Raw genomic sequence first — 15,946 nt, 5'->3', positions numbered from 1 at the left:
ATATATATATATATATATATATATATATATATATATATATATTTATATATATTCTTTATCCAGTTGAGATAATGCGATCGTGTGTACACATCAGGGGAAACGTACTGCTTCTATTGAAATGTTTTTCTTGTGATGCTCGCTATCTCAAACATCCAGACTTCCTTCGAATCCACCTGCAGAAGCCCACTCGGATATGTATCTTTTTTGCCATCAGGGTTCCTGGTGCAAATCGTGCTTGGCGAAACTTCGTTTCGCTCATCGTCGAATTTCCATAGTACATCGCGCAGGAAAAGTTGATGCATTCTTATTGCATGTACATTGTTCAGTTGACTTCCCAATTGATAATCGATCTATATCTGCTTAAGCACATTATATTGTTGATATATGTATACTATATTCGATTCAAAAAGATCGAGTAATCTAATTATATTGAATTCTAATTATATTGAATTATATTAATACTATAAATAGTATTATTATTATTTTTTTTAAGAAATTTATTGAGTTAAAAATTCTTTTAAATAATTATAAATTTTATAAATTACTATTCTTATTCAGAATTAATGAGATAAAAACAGAAAGATGAACATACATTTTTAAGCTAAATTATAAAAATGTAAGAAAAGAAAATTGAAAAAAATCTTTAAAAATTTTTCAAAAAATTTTATCTATCAAATTAATGAAAATAATTATGTCTGAATAATTTAAGAAATAAGAAAGAATAATTAATTCGAGAAAGGATGAAGAAAGGAATAACAAAAGAGAAAAGATTTAACGTAAGGGTGCCGCTGTCACACGAGCCGTTCCTGTTTCCGATGCCTCTTTCCACGTTGGCCAGCCACAGGTTGCAGCTGCTCGACGAAAATTTCTCTGCAGTGAAACTTTTGTCGCAAGAATGGGTTTATTTCCGTAAAAGAAAACAAGAACTCCTGAGGCGTCATAGGTTCATTGTGATGTACCTTGTGAGACACTATATAGAAAACCATATCCTACGTTAATTAAGAACCAATAAATTGTATTCCATGACGAAATTCGATGTGGTCCGTCGTTAAAACCATCGGCCTTCGGTCCCAAGACGAGGCGGTCCCAAAGAGATGAAATAGTCGACGGCAGATGTCCAGCCTGGCCGAACAGCTGCTGCAATATCGCACAGTGTAGATATATCGCTCGTGATACTCGGGCCAATAATTGCTACCTCGCGATCCGTCGTTTTTACATCGTGTTGATGATCCTTTAAAGAATTAAAAATAGACGAAACGTGCTTTAGTAATGATCGAATCACGAGCGTCGAACGATCGACAATGTCAGGATGAAAAAAATTTGGACCTAGTCAGAATCTCTCATATCCAGCATTTCTATCAATTAATTTGAATCTTGATTGAATTCTTCATCTTTTTCTAGTTCTAATTGTAAAAATTAGAAAAAACAATAAATGGAACCGAAATTAAAGTTAACTTACAATGACAGAAAACGGACAACAATCTCCTACTGGGATTTAACTTTACTATTATATACGTTCAAAATATTCAAGAATATTCCGACATCCTTTTATCTTATTTAATTCTTTGTTCTATTGTTGAACAAATTGTAGAACAATTGTAGAACTCAGTATAATAACTTATCTCATAGTTAAATATTTGAATCAATATACAATTGTAAGGTAAATACTGGCCCAGATAACACAAAGAAAGACATAAGAAATGTGTCTTTGGCATATAAAAAAATGTCTTTAAAGATGTCTTATATCTGTGTTATCTAGGAAGTTGTCTTACATTTTTTACATGAAAAGACTAAGTAATAAAAATTCTCCAAGTAATAAAAATTCTTTGATTCATGTTAGATCAGCCAAGCAAATAAAGTTGGCGAATTACTTGATGTTTGTTCATTTGCAGAAAAAAATTTAAACCGCAAAAGATTGATATAGCAATCGAGATATACATATAATACAAAATAATAATTTTAAAAAAATTATTATATTATATGATAGAATTATATTATATATTATATATTATATATTATATAATGTAACAATACACTGAGAGAAAAATGAAATATTGCGAGGCAAATGTTACTTACAAAATTTGATTATGATGACAAAATATACATTTCTGTGAAATATATTTTATAGAAATATCTGAAATATATCTCATTAATTGCAAAAAAAAATAAGATGGCTTATTTGCTAGGAATAAAATTTTATTTTGCTCGTATTTAAATGAATATTTATTTCAATAAAATTAAATATGTTTCTCACAAATATATTTTTAGACATCTTTTTCTCAATGTATAATTATATATATAATTATATATTGTTTTTTAAAAATGTTAATATTTCTTGAAAAAAAATGATAATTTAATACATGTATATTTTCATATTTTTACTTTTTCCTTGATTTTATCCTTTATATTCTTTCGAACCAAATATCGATCACTATTCCTGAAAGGCAGTTTCATCTTTATTACTCTTTTCAAATAACACCGATCCTCCCTCATGCATTCGATAACGTCGCATATTACTTACCAGATAATACTATACGTTCTATTCCCAGTAAACGAGAATGGATTGAAATGAATTGAAAATTCAGATTTTCAAAAATATTGATTCATGAATATTAAAATGAATGCTTTTCAATTCTGAATGCATTTTTATTTATAGGAATTGGAGTATATCTCTATACCTTTCAATCTAAAAATATTAATCAATATAAATATAAAAATTAATCAATATAATAATATTAGCTTTTTCTATGCATTGTGAATACTGTTCAATTCAAAATTTTGAATAGGAAAAGCAGTTTTTCAATTCAATTGCATCCAATTGAATCTAATTGAATCCAATTGAATCCAATTAAATCCAAAAAAAGTATTCGCTATTTGAAGTATAAAAAAATTTCAATTCATTTTAATTTATTTTTGTTTGCTGGGTTACTCACATATAAAGGAAATTTTCGGAGGAAATATCATCTACGTATGAAAAATTATCGTAATAGCATTCACCGATGCGAGTCGCTTCACGAGTAGACGGAGAGTTTGAATTTCGAAAAAGTATCTTGAAAAGTATCGCCGTTTCTCCTATCGTCGCGCATGTCGAAAAGTCAACGATTCAAAAAAATTCATGTCTATCGTTTCATTTTGGTTTCACAGGAAAACAAAACGGCGTAATAAGGAAGTGATTTCTATTTTATTACTTTTCGACGTCAAGAAAGACCTATGGGAAAATATGTTGTGTGGAAAATAGTAGAATAGTATAGAATTTCGCCGAATTCACAAGAATCTACCCCTCGGCTCCATGCAGTCCAAAACAGGCCGGTAGGTACCGCGGTGATGGAAGAACGGCAGAGCACCAATTAGAGACTGCGTTACATCCGTTTGGTCTCCGTACCGAGCGCGTTGATTGGTCGGTCGGCCGACCGTATACCGTCGGTCACTCCGCTCTGTCCCAGCGGCCATCATAAACGCCACAACGAACGCGATCGCCGGAATGAACGGTGCTCTCGTCGGAGCTTTGGATGAACGCGGTCGCGAGTGTGTTAACGTCGACGTCGTTAGTGATTCGATCAATTCTCGATTTCGTCTTAGCTCTGCAACAGCCGACATTTACTCCAAGTTCTTTTAGTCTAACTTTTTCCTTTCCCGTAAATTGTGAATCGTGAGAAGCGTTGCGGCACGCACGCCGCACGTGCGTGACGTGATCGTACGGCTTGCGAAGATGGAGGTCGCACGGAAGGTGCACTACGACGCGTGCGACATGCAGAACGGCGAGCTCACCTGGAGCTGCGGTGGTGCCGGTGACGCCGGCGACAACAGCCCCGAGTGCGATGTCCTCGACTCCTCGGTCGACGACTTCGACTCGCCGCCGCCACTACAGCCGCGCAAGCTGTTCGACGCGACGGATTGCAACGACGACGAGGGCCAGCCGATGAATAACAACAACAAAATTCCGATCTTCGTTACAGGTTAGAATTTTGCATCTCATTGAGTTTACTCCTGGACCTTTTCTACGTTTCGTCTCTTTTTTCCGACATCATATCCATGTTTTGTATTGTATTTCATTGTGTGCCGTTTCAAGTGCAGAAAGTATAACACGGTGCAGCTACGGAGAACGGAACTTTACATTTATTCTCGAGATTCTCTAATGTCTCGAATATTTTATTGCATCCGAATATTTTATTGCATTCTTTGTACTTTTATCTTTCCCCGATGTCTATTTAACACCTGTTTTATGTGTGTTGTATGTCTGTTTGAAGTGCAGAGAGTGTAATAGAACGATATTTTACGTTTTCTTATATTAAAATTTTTTTTACTCTTTATTCTTCTCTGTTCCAATGGCTATTTAACATCTGTTTTTAATTTATCCTTCATCGCATACCGTTTTACGTGTAGAGAGTGTAACACGGTGCAGCTACGAATAGCGGAATCTCAAATGTTTGTTCGTTTCATTATTTGAATTTTTGTCAACTTTCTCTCTCCATACGTTTAATTATGTATGTTTACTTAATTTAAAATGCAAAAAATGCAACGTGGTGCAGCTACAGAGATTCTTTCTCTTCGTGCTACGTCACGGCGTCCCTGCCCCCCTGGGGCGAGTGGTCGGAAATGACCTCATATTATTTTCATTTACGAATCCAATTCACTCGGAAACGATTCCATTTGTAAAAAACGGTTTATGGAAACAGTTCATTTTAAAACAAGGAATTGCGAATTTTTGCTCATCGTGTTAATTAAGAAATAATAATCAGGACGCATTGCGAGTTCGTTTCCATGCTCTATGCCAGAGAAATTTTGTGAGAGCCTGTTTTATCAAAATTCAATCTTGTTACAAAACACATGGATTTTAAGCTAATATTAATATAAATTTAGGCAAATAAGAACTAGAACAGTTTATTATTTGTGTCTAATTATACAAAATTTTTTTTCCTTTAATTCATACAAACAAAAGATCAACGTTTCGATTGTCATCTGCAACCATCTTCAAGACATGGATTTTAAACTCTTTGTGTCGATTACCAGTAGATATAAATGTAAGAAGTAGATGTATCACGCTAGTTTTGCCAGAAAATTTCTATTCCCATCTGATTCCAGATGACTCTGCATTTCTTTGTGTTATGTTCTTTATATTTCTGAATAGCTGTTACCTCCTGTCTTATAAATTTCTTTCTCTTCTCGTTTTAAGATTTCAAATACTTGTGTGATGTTGATTTAAAATTGCATTAGCGCATGATGCGAAATTATTGATATTGACACATTTGACAATTTTTTTGCATCGTGTATACTTTCTGTAAAATCTTCACTTTCCGAAATTACGATCGTAAATTATACGACATTCTGATTACGATCGGTTTTTTAGTTAAAAAATTATGATAACATCGGTGATTTTAGATTTTCTTTGTACTGATGATATCATCATAATTGCATGTAATAATTATTACATGCAATATTGTACATATAAGACGCCTAAACTTATTGACGACACACACACACACACACACACACACACACACACACACACACACATACACACACACACACACACACATGTTTAATAAAATTAATTCTACTTGTTAAAAAGTAATCATATTCTCGTAAATAAAATTTTTAATTCGATTTTTTATTGACTTGTCATTTTGTCTAATGAGATAAAATTTTATTAACTATATTTAAGTGCGTATACCGTATCTTATTTTCTTCGTTTTTTATTAGAATTTTTTATGGTTGTGTTACAAATTTACAGAAAATTCATATATCTTTATATTTTAATTTATTCCATGATTTTAGTATTAAACAATATTTTTGAAGTTATTCTAAGAGAAAAAAAATGTAATTTAAAAGTATAATAAGTATAATAAAAAGCTAATTCAGATCGGTTTTTAAATCATTATCTATGAATTTTATGATGATTACAAGCTTTTTATGTGGAATAAATGTTTATTTACAGGTACTCCAGCCATCAAGGCTCCCATTAGTCGTGAAAGTGTTTTTCACAAAAGTTCAATGGGGTGTAGTCCACCCTACAAACGTGTTAGGGCATTACGTCTATTCGATTCGCCTACTACCCCTAAAACTTTGATAGAGAAGAGCGTGTTACAAACTCCGATACCTTCAAGATGTTCTAGATTTTTTACTCTAGAAAAACCTAAACCTTCTAAGATAAGCCCCAGTTACCAGAATAAGTTCGAAAAACCCGCCGCGAATGTAAATCCATTCACACCTACTGGCATGTTAATAACAGCAAAGAAAAGAAGCAGATCTAAACGTAGTCTCAATGGGTACGTATTCGAACTGTATATCTTATAACTATTATTTATTTTCTGTAAAATCTGTGACTAAATCTATAATCACAATAATAAAGTATAATTCAAATGCTTATCTTTACTATTCACAAACTAAAAAAAAGATTTTTTTCCATTCGTGATTCTTGTTTGCGAAGATTAAATTTGAGATTTTATTCTGATATGTTATTCAAATATTAAATTTTAATATTAAAAATGCTAAAATATTTCGGTTTATTATATATATCGGTTTGTTATAAAGTTTTTTATAACTTCCAGAAAGAAAATCTGCTTCAGATTCATAACTACATTACTTTTCTTTCTTTTACAACAGTAGTAATAGTAGTTCACCGGATATGCAAGTACCAAAGTTTGACCTCGCTGACTCCGAAGATTCCGACAACGAATACGAACACGTGACGAAACGTGTAGCACTGCAGGATTCGAATATATCGCGTTATCATAAGGAGTTCCACGAACTCGGCTTGATCGGGATCGGTGAATTCGGCTCCGTGTACAAGTGCATCAATCGATTGGATGGATGTACATATGCCATCAAAAAGAGCATCAAACCCGTAGCTGGCAGCATTAATGAGAAGAACGCGTTGAATGAGGTGTACGCGCACGCTGTGCTCGGCAAACATCAGCATGTGGTCCGTTATTACTCTGCTTGGGCGGAAGACAATCATATGATCATCCAAAACGAATATTGCAACGGTGGTAGTCTTGCGGACACGATCCTCTTAATGCAAAAACAAAAGCAGCGCTTCAGCCAGGCTGAGATGCGCCAATTGCTATTGCATGTGGCTGAAGGACTGAGGTACATACACAGCATGCAACTTGTGCACATGGACATCAAGCCTGGCAACATTTTCATCACCAAGGAAAAGAAATTGCGAGCCATCAACTATGACTCCGCGGACGACGGTTTTGACGAGGATGAAAATGTCGACGAGGAAATCACATACAAAATTGGTGATCTCGGCCATGTCACATCTATCAACAATCCGCAGGTGGAAGAAGGCGATTGCAGATACCTTCCAACAGAAATTCTGCAGGAAGATTTCAATCATTTACCGAAGGCCGATATCTTTGCCTTAGGATTAACCGTTTACGAGGCGGGTGGCGGTGGACTTCTGCCGAAAAACGGGCCTATGTGGCATGACATTAGACAGGGGAAATTACCAGACTTGCCACACTGCAGTCGCGATTTGAACAACTTATTGAAGGTATGATCTTACTTCTGAAGTTTAATGACAATTTATTATTTCTTTTTCCAGCGATCTATCGGATAAGTCTTGTATCATGTTCCTAATATAAATTATTTTGATCTTTTTTACATTGCTGTTTTATGTTATTCACAGCTGATGATTCACCCCAATCCAGAAATGAGGCCATCAGCGATATCTTTGATGCAACACCGAGTCTTATGTCCGATCGGAAAGAAAACCAAAGCGCAATTACGAAGAGAATTGAACGCTGAAAAACTTAAGAATGAAATCTTATCAAAACGACTCCATGACGCAGCAATGTGCCTGAAGTCCATTGCACCGAACGTTGTCGTCGAGGGTAGTAATAGCGATCGACAATTGCGACCGATAGCCAGCAGATTATCGTCATCCCGTGTTATAGGCAAAAAAGTTAATCGTAGTAATAGCACTACGAACTTTTGAATCAATTCGTTAAAATTTTGACACCGGTAAAATTTCAAAAGGTCGAACTTAAGGAAGCGATCGATTTCCTGAAGTCACCTTAACATGTGTGATACCGTATCTAGTTTTTTTTAAGTACGATTTCCCAGTAAAATAAGACGTTTACACAACAGAATGCTGAATGAAATTACATACGATTGTAAATGAGCATTCTCCCTATGATGATTTTCCTAATACGATTGATGTTTATTATATAGCTGTAAACAACGTATAATATCTTACAATTAGTATCCTTATTATACTATAATATGGTTGTGTATTTTTTTGAATTGTTATCGAAAACGAAATTTGTTAGTATACGAGCGTGTGTAGCAAGCAAATAAGTTTACGGTTAATTTCTGGAATAGCACTGAGGGAGCAAAGTTTGGTTTAATTTAAAGTATAATTTACATTCAAAACACACAAATGTGACAAGATTAATATTAAAATGGAGTTGGTTAGTATAAAAAAATTTTTTCTAAATTATGAAATGAAACTGCATTCTAGCAGGCTAATTTTGTGTAGTAAGAAAGTTTTTGAGACCATTCAAATGTTCTTTCATGTTTCAATGTTGGTAGAATCTCTTGCACTTCTTGATTCTTTCTCTACATACTGGACTCTAAAACTTTTCTTATTTTGATAAAAAGTTTTGATTTAAAATGATTTTATTATATCTCGGTATGCAGTGCATGCGGAGTATAATAAGTAAAAATCGCATGTAAGCGAAATGAAATAACTATTGCGACTTTTACAATTTTTGCATGTTCAATATTTATATGTTATAAAATCTAAAAGTTACACTTTTCAGGAATTATAAGTTTATAAATTATTTTTTTAACGTTTAAACGTTTTTTCTTTTTACTTTATATAAATGAACTTTTTTGTAAAAATGACAATGCACGATTGAACAAGTATGTTCTGATGGCATTAATAACAACGAAAATTGTTCTTATATCCTCTTAACCTGCTTTCGCTTGCCGATTGTAACGTTTACCTTACAATCACACCAATGCATGGACAATTTTGTATCCTAGGAAACCAAGTTTTACCTGTACAAAAATAATAAGTACATCCATACACTGTTTATCTTTTATTGTCTTTTTACTTCAAGTCAGTTTTGCCAAAAAGTAATAGAAATGTCACTATCTATACATTCTATACCTTTAAGATGTATAATTTAAGTTTTAGCTATAGCGCGAAATCTCAGGATAACGAATATATTTTTCTACTGTAATATAACGTTTTATATGATGCGCTGCTCATTACTAAGCTGATTACCAAGTGCCTTTTATTATCGTAAAACTAAACTGTCATAAAACTAAAAATTTTTATGTAACAATATGCAGATTACTGACTGCATATATAAATTTCAAAAATAATATTTTTATATTAATGATTCGTGATTCATGATTTTCTGTTACAACAAAGTTAACTACGTATTAAGGCTAATGTAACATTCATTTACACTTTGTTTTTACAGCTTATGCCATAGAAGAGAAATTAACGTTTCTTATATTATTTCTATTAGCGTCTTTCTTCCAATAATACGCATATAATTTTACAGTTACGAAAATGATTTTATCAAATGATTTTGTCTGTAGCTAATATTTACAACCTGAAAATAAGTACTATTCAATCTTAAAAATTAACAAAACAACATTCACACTCGAGGTAAAATTTAAGAAACAGATTTTAATATCTTTTAAATGTTAATTTTCATAATAATTAGCATTTATTTAATAGCATTGGACAAATTAAAGAAATGCAAATTAATGCTCATATTATATATTAAGGATTATTCTAAATATAAGTTACATATGTAAAAATCAAATTTGATAACTAAAAAATTCTTAGTGTTTCATTCAATTAATTTGTTGCTGTTGGATTGTTTTGTTTCTTTTTCTTAGAAATGAACAGATACGCTTTTTTATATGTAATCTATTTTATACAAAATCATTTTATTTATAAAATAATGTAAAATTAAACACACGAGTATCTAAATGCGATTACACGTATGAAATTTTGAACTTTTTAATACAGAGTTATAATTATCTTCAATATTCTCCGAAATTTGTATTTGATTGAACTATGATGTTCAAAATAATGCTTGATATTGTGTATGCATTCTTTTAATTTGTCTATTAAAATACTATTAAATAAGTGCTATAGTTATTACCAAACTTTTTTTAACGCTATAAGAACGATATAATAAAATTTGAAATCTGTTTCTTCAATTTCGGATTAAATATCTCTTTGAAAGTATCACAAACTGAGTTTCCTTCGAAAATAACGACACGAACAGTTGTTAATATGGATATGACAGTTTCCAATCATGAATGACAAATTAGTTCCTAGGTTTTTTTATTACATTCTGTTAATATTTTCTTCGCATATTAGATCCGTTCGCGCTGCTTATACTTTTTGTACGCAGCATCTTCGCTTTCTCTCTCTTCAGGGTCGAATATACGCTATTTCCTTTAAATGCAGAAATTTTTGAAGATACAAGTAGCGCGAACAGACCTATCGAAAATTTTATTTCAATGCCGAGAAGAACTCTGTGCAAAAACCAGTCAGTTGTATTTTTTTTAGCGAAAATTTTTGAGTGAACTTAACGGTTCAAACATTCCTTACAAAAAAGCGGACAACTCCGAACTAAGTTTATCCATCTTTACATATTTTAACGGTTTTCATAAAATATTTCGCACATACTTGCAACAATCGTTTTTTGTTAATGTAATAAGTTTAAAAAAAAATGGCCTTAAACAGTTTTTGCATCGAGTTTTTCAATTGCTACGAATATAAACATTCATATGCTGCTCAGGTAATATGTTAGTGTTCATTTTGCAGGATTTTACAATTTCCCAAAGATTGACGTTAATAGTTAATATACGCATTGACTTCAGTAAATGTTTCTTCCAAACAAAATCTCAAAGTCAACTTCGTTACTTTATTAAATTTTAAAGCATGCTTTGATCTAATTCAAATCTATGAAAAACAAGGGAAGTTTGTAAAATGCTATTGTGTGATTATTTTTTGAGTAATTGAAATGTGCAAGTATGTGTATAAAATGAACCATTGCATTTTTTAAGAATGGGGTCATAAGGAGAAATCATACAGCTATCAAGAATATGTTACTGTCATTGTTAATACAAATTTTTAAATTTGCTGTATGATTATATCCATAACATCAAATTGTTTTATATATTGTATTATTTTCTTACATTTTTTTTTACAGGACATTGTTCGTGTAATAAACGTTCATTATATTTTAATGTGCTGTATAAAACGATAGAAATTAACAATATAATGATGCAAAATATGCATTTAATTAATTTATAAATGAATTGAATGAATAAATTTAATTGATTTATTAACTTAATATTAATTGATCAATATATTAATTAAATTAATGGACAATTTAAGGTAATATAAGCAAAATATTTTTTTCATTATATTTGTATTCTTTATATCGTTTTATATAACAAAATGAGACATTCTAATATACTTTTATTATACAAACATATTATTTTTTACATGCGAGAGCGTTATATTCGCAAAAGATAAAGAATATGCATGAATATTTTTCTAAACGGAAAAGAGAAAGAGCGAAGTTGCGAAATATACTAGTAGCATAATGAACTAAACTTAAACTTTATAGCTTGCTTAAGTAAATTTACGCTTAAACATAAATTGTTTCTATTATTATTATTATTATTATTATTATTATTATTATTATTATTATTATTATTATTATTATTATAAACGATTAACTGATTATCATATACTTTCTGTTCTTACAGTCTCCATCATGTAATTACGAAGAATGTTATGTTGCGCAAGATCTAACTCAATAGTTTCAGCGAGCGCTGGTAAACATGCGTGTGCAAATCAGCGAATTTAGTTCGTAGGAGTCTTTGTAAAAATTAACAATATCTCGAAGTACGTATTACCTAATTTGAGTAATGAGCGTAATGCATCACGTATTGATTCGATTGGAAAATTATTGTTAATGTTGTATGATTTGCATTTTTCTTTCATCATTGAATTTATTCCTACTGACATTTTGTGAGATAACATTTCAAAATGAATAAAAAAGAGAGTAAGAAAAATGTATTACTAAATATGTTCTTATGAGAATTCCAACTAAAGACCGAACTCAGACAATATCGCCGTTTTGATGATAAAATATGACTTAAAGTCTGTGTCTACGATGCTAAAAATCTGTCGGAGATCTTGGAGAAAGAATTGACGCATTAATCATATATAGGGTTGGTAAGTAACGCGTTACTTACAATGTCGTTTCGTTACAATTATTTTTTTCGGAAACGAAATTCCTTATAAATATTAAAATCGATCAATGAGATAGTAAATATGCAGAATTTAAATTCACAATTGACAATGTAAACACAAAAGTAAATGAGAAAAGAAAAATGACGTAATGCCCATTCAAATCATCGCGGTAGTGTCTGGTATCAATTCTCATTGGCTACATTCAGTAGAAAAAAAAAAAATAATTAGTTGGTGCTTAGTGATTCTTTAATATGATTGGTTCTTGTCTTTATTAGTTCTTTGCTGAATCTAAATGTAGGAACCAATTATATTAAAGATCGTTAAGTCCTAAAATCCCAGACACAATGCGAAAATTAAAAACACGAATACACAGTTTCTGATTGAAATCATGTTATTTCTATCGCTATCGCTATTCCTTTGCATTGTATCCGAGACTTAATTGATTAGTAGTTTTCTCTACTGAATTGGCTAATTAGAAATATGCGCAATAGCACATTTGAATTTCTTCCGTGATGAAAGGAATAATATATAGGTGCGCTCAACGCTTTACAAGCGTTTCTTTTTAAGGGTATATCCATACAAACTTGCATAACCGCATAATGAGGCATAAGAAATTCAACCAATCAGAGTTCTTTATTTCATAGAAAAGAAGGAAACGAAGGATTTTGATTGGTACATTTTCTTATGTATAACGCGTAAGACATGAATCATTATTCTAAAAAATAACATGTATTTATCAAATTATATTTGTATTTACATACATAATAATTAAAATATGACAAACAGACAAAGTACTTTGTTACTGAATGCGAGCGTGGCGCAGCAGGCAGCGCATGAGACTGCTATGCCCAGAGATCTTGGGATTCCCGGATTCGATCTCGGGCAGAACTGAAAAATTTTTCAAACGCTCGTAGCTTCTCTCGGCAGGCAATAACAAATCACCGAGAGTATCCTTGCTATATACATTTCTTTAACATTCGAAATCGACGTTAAACTTATGACTATGTACAATTAACGTGCGCACTACAAGCATATGAGAGAAACTATAGCAACAATAGCACATTTGACAATTGAAGCATCTAATCAAACTATAAGATAAGTAGTACAGAAAAATATTTCTGTATTACTTTGTACTACTTACCTTACAGTTTGATTAGATATTCCAGCAAACGAGAATGGATTAAAATGGATTGAAATTTTTTTCTAACCGAATGCATATTTTAAATAACGAATACTTTTTTTTATTAGATTCAATTGGATGCAATTGGATTGAAAAACTGCATTTCCTATTCAAAATTTTGAATTGAACAGTATTCACAATTGTGTTTGTGTGCACAGAAAAAGCTAATATTATTTTTAGATTGAAAGGCATAGAGATATGTTCCATGCAATTCCTATAAATGAATAAAAATGCATTCAGATTAAAAAAACATTCATTTTAACATTCGTGAATCAATATTTCTGAAAATCTGAATCCATTTCAATCCATTCTCTTTGCTGGGTACGTCAGAATTTAACCTTGATATCGACAAGATATTATTAAGACTCCTGCATGAAGGGATAACATGGGCTGTTTTCCAGTTAGAATACGAAACGAGAGAAGCTCAATAAAAGGAACAAAGAACAGAGAATAGAGAATAAGAATTTCTATCAGAAATCATGTATTGTGGAATACACAATTTCTGATAGGCTGAAATTCTTATTCTCTGTTCTCTGTTCTCTTTATTGTGCCTCCCCCCCCCCTTACACTGTAAAATACTTGTTGAAATTGAAGTTTAATTTCATAGTGTAACACCAAAATGCATTGCAGTCTTCCATTCTTATTCTTACAATTATGGATTTTTTAATTCATCGATTGATCAATCGCATTATGCACAAATGCAACTTTTACGGAACAAAATTACATTTGCGCACAGTGCGATCAATCGATAAATTAAAAAATTCGCCCTATATTTAGCGTATCAAAAATAAATTTATGATATTTTTATTTAGACTCAAATTATAATTTTTTTCAGAATTGGCGATTTTTGAAGATTTTAAAATTTTAAAGCACTGCTAATTTTAATTTAATTAAAAAAAATTAACCTACTCAACTCTTCAAATTAAACTAAAAATATATTTTTCGGTTGCAAATAATTACATCGAAGACTCCTATTGAGATTTCCTTTCTCAAAACATCATTGGCTGTAAAATTGTAATAGGAAAGACACGGGTACATCTACGTCACTGATATCAACTGGTATCCACTGATATTCAAGCTGTTTCGAGTATTTCGGATTCTAGGAAAGAGGGAAATTTTTCATCGATTTCATTCTGCCTGATTCTGCCTTGAAGATGAAGGTGGCTCGATTATATTACTCGGTTCTATTAATGCGAATGGAGATCCAAAATTAAACGAGAAACAATATAATTCTTCGCGAACCGTGTCGCCGACTAATAGATAACCTCTTCAGTGTCGTAAATAATTCCGCATGTTATTACGTCTGCGAAAGCTATTTTTACGATAAATTCACGAATTCTTTCTTAGATCCACAAATATATAGCTCGCAATATTTTCATTATATTTTAGTCGATTATATAGATATTGTATGTACATACAATAGCGTGTAACAATGCATGTAATGGCTCTGCATAATAGTTATTAAATAAATAATCAACTTCTATTTACAAAAAGGCATTTCTTTATTCGATCGGCACCATTTCAATTCCTATACATATATTATTACAGGAAGTAGTCCTGTGCAACATAAGTTAATTCTTTTTTACGTTTGTTCATCGCTTTCAGATACTTGCGCAAATAAGCTTTTAAGCACAATGAGACAATAGAAGTGCAGCAATAGACGATTGCATAGAAAAATTATCAAAATCGGCGCTTATGCTTCCGATTATTTATAATTGGACACGTTTTTACAGGATCCGTTTACACTGCTCAATTATTATGCTCTTTTGATTTCTTTGTCTGCAAGATTTGAACAATCAGATATAAGAAAATATCACAAAAATCTATATATTAAAATAATTTCGCGCGAATTATCCCCTTATATTTTAATTGTGTAATTATTAGTAATTAATGGGATGCATTTGCAGCAAGTTTTTCTTACGATTTTTCACGTTTTATGCATCTTGTTTCTAAGAATATAATTTTTATTGTTTTTATTGTTTCGGTAAGATTGATCAATTAATTTGAATTAATTTGAGAACGACGTTTGTACGATTAGAATATAACTGCCACAAATGGATTTATGCTATGATGTCTTACTTAAAGTTGAAGAATTAATTTGATTTCTTTTATGCTCTTTTCACTACTTCTTATTGACGGTTTTTGTAGAGTCTGAAAATTTAGCTTTCACGCATGCTTTTTTAGGTAAGATTATCAATGATAACTACCTCATAAATGCATTTTATATTCATAAATAATTTCTGTGAGATGTTGATATGAAGAATACAATATATTTCTCTTTTAGGTACGTTTCAAAATAAATAAAAAAATGAGTGTAAATATCAATCTACAGCCAAGAAAGAAAACTAATCTTTTATATCGATATGGATATGTTCTATTAATGCTCGTATGCATGATACTTGCAACTATTCAACCGCATATTGGCGCAACGAATGGTGAAGAGTTTTCAATAAATACTTCAATAAAGAAAAGAGAAATATATATATATATATATATATATATATATATATATATAT

General features: G+C 31.4%; 2 protein-coding genes across 2 annotated transcripts in view; both read left to right on the top strand.

The window, feature by feature from the left end:
• The first annotated feature begins 3,709 nt into the window (after window positions 1–3,709).
• On the top strand, window positions 3,710–7,942 carry LOC105623249 (wee1-like protein kinase 1-A). Its single transcript, XM_012204648.1, has 4 exons — window positions 3,710–3,956; window positions 5,936–6,266; window positions 6,604–7,498; window positions 7,634–7,942. The coding sequence occupies exons 1-4, from the start codon at window positions 3,710–3,712 to the stop codon at window positions 7,940–7,942; spliced, it is 1,782 nt and encodes a 593-aa protein (XP_012060038.1).
• A 7,796-nt stretch (window positions 7,943–15,738) lies between these two features.
• LOC105623247 (sodium/bile acid cotransporter 7-like) overlaps window positions 15,739–15,946 on the top strand; it is a 4,549-nt gene continuing 4,341 nt past the window's right edge. Inside the window, exon 1 of the mRNA XM_012204646.1 lies at window positions 15,739–15,865. Within this exon, the coding sequence (XP_012060036.1) occupies window positions 15,739–15,865 (127 nt within the window). The remainder of the gene's footprint in view (window positions 15,866–15,946) is intronic.

The sequence above is a fragment of the Atta cephalotes genome (assembly GCF_000143395.1).
Source record: "Atta cephalotes unplaced genomic scaffold scaffold00055, whole genome shotgun sequence".
Lineage (NCBI taxonomy): Eukaryota > Metazoa > Arthropoda > Insecta > Hymenoptera > Formicidae > Atta > Atta cephalotes.
This window is presented reverse-complemented; position numbering and strand designations above follow the sequence as displayed.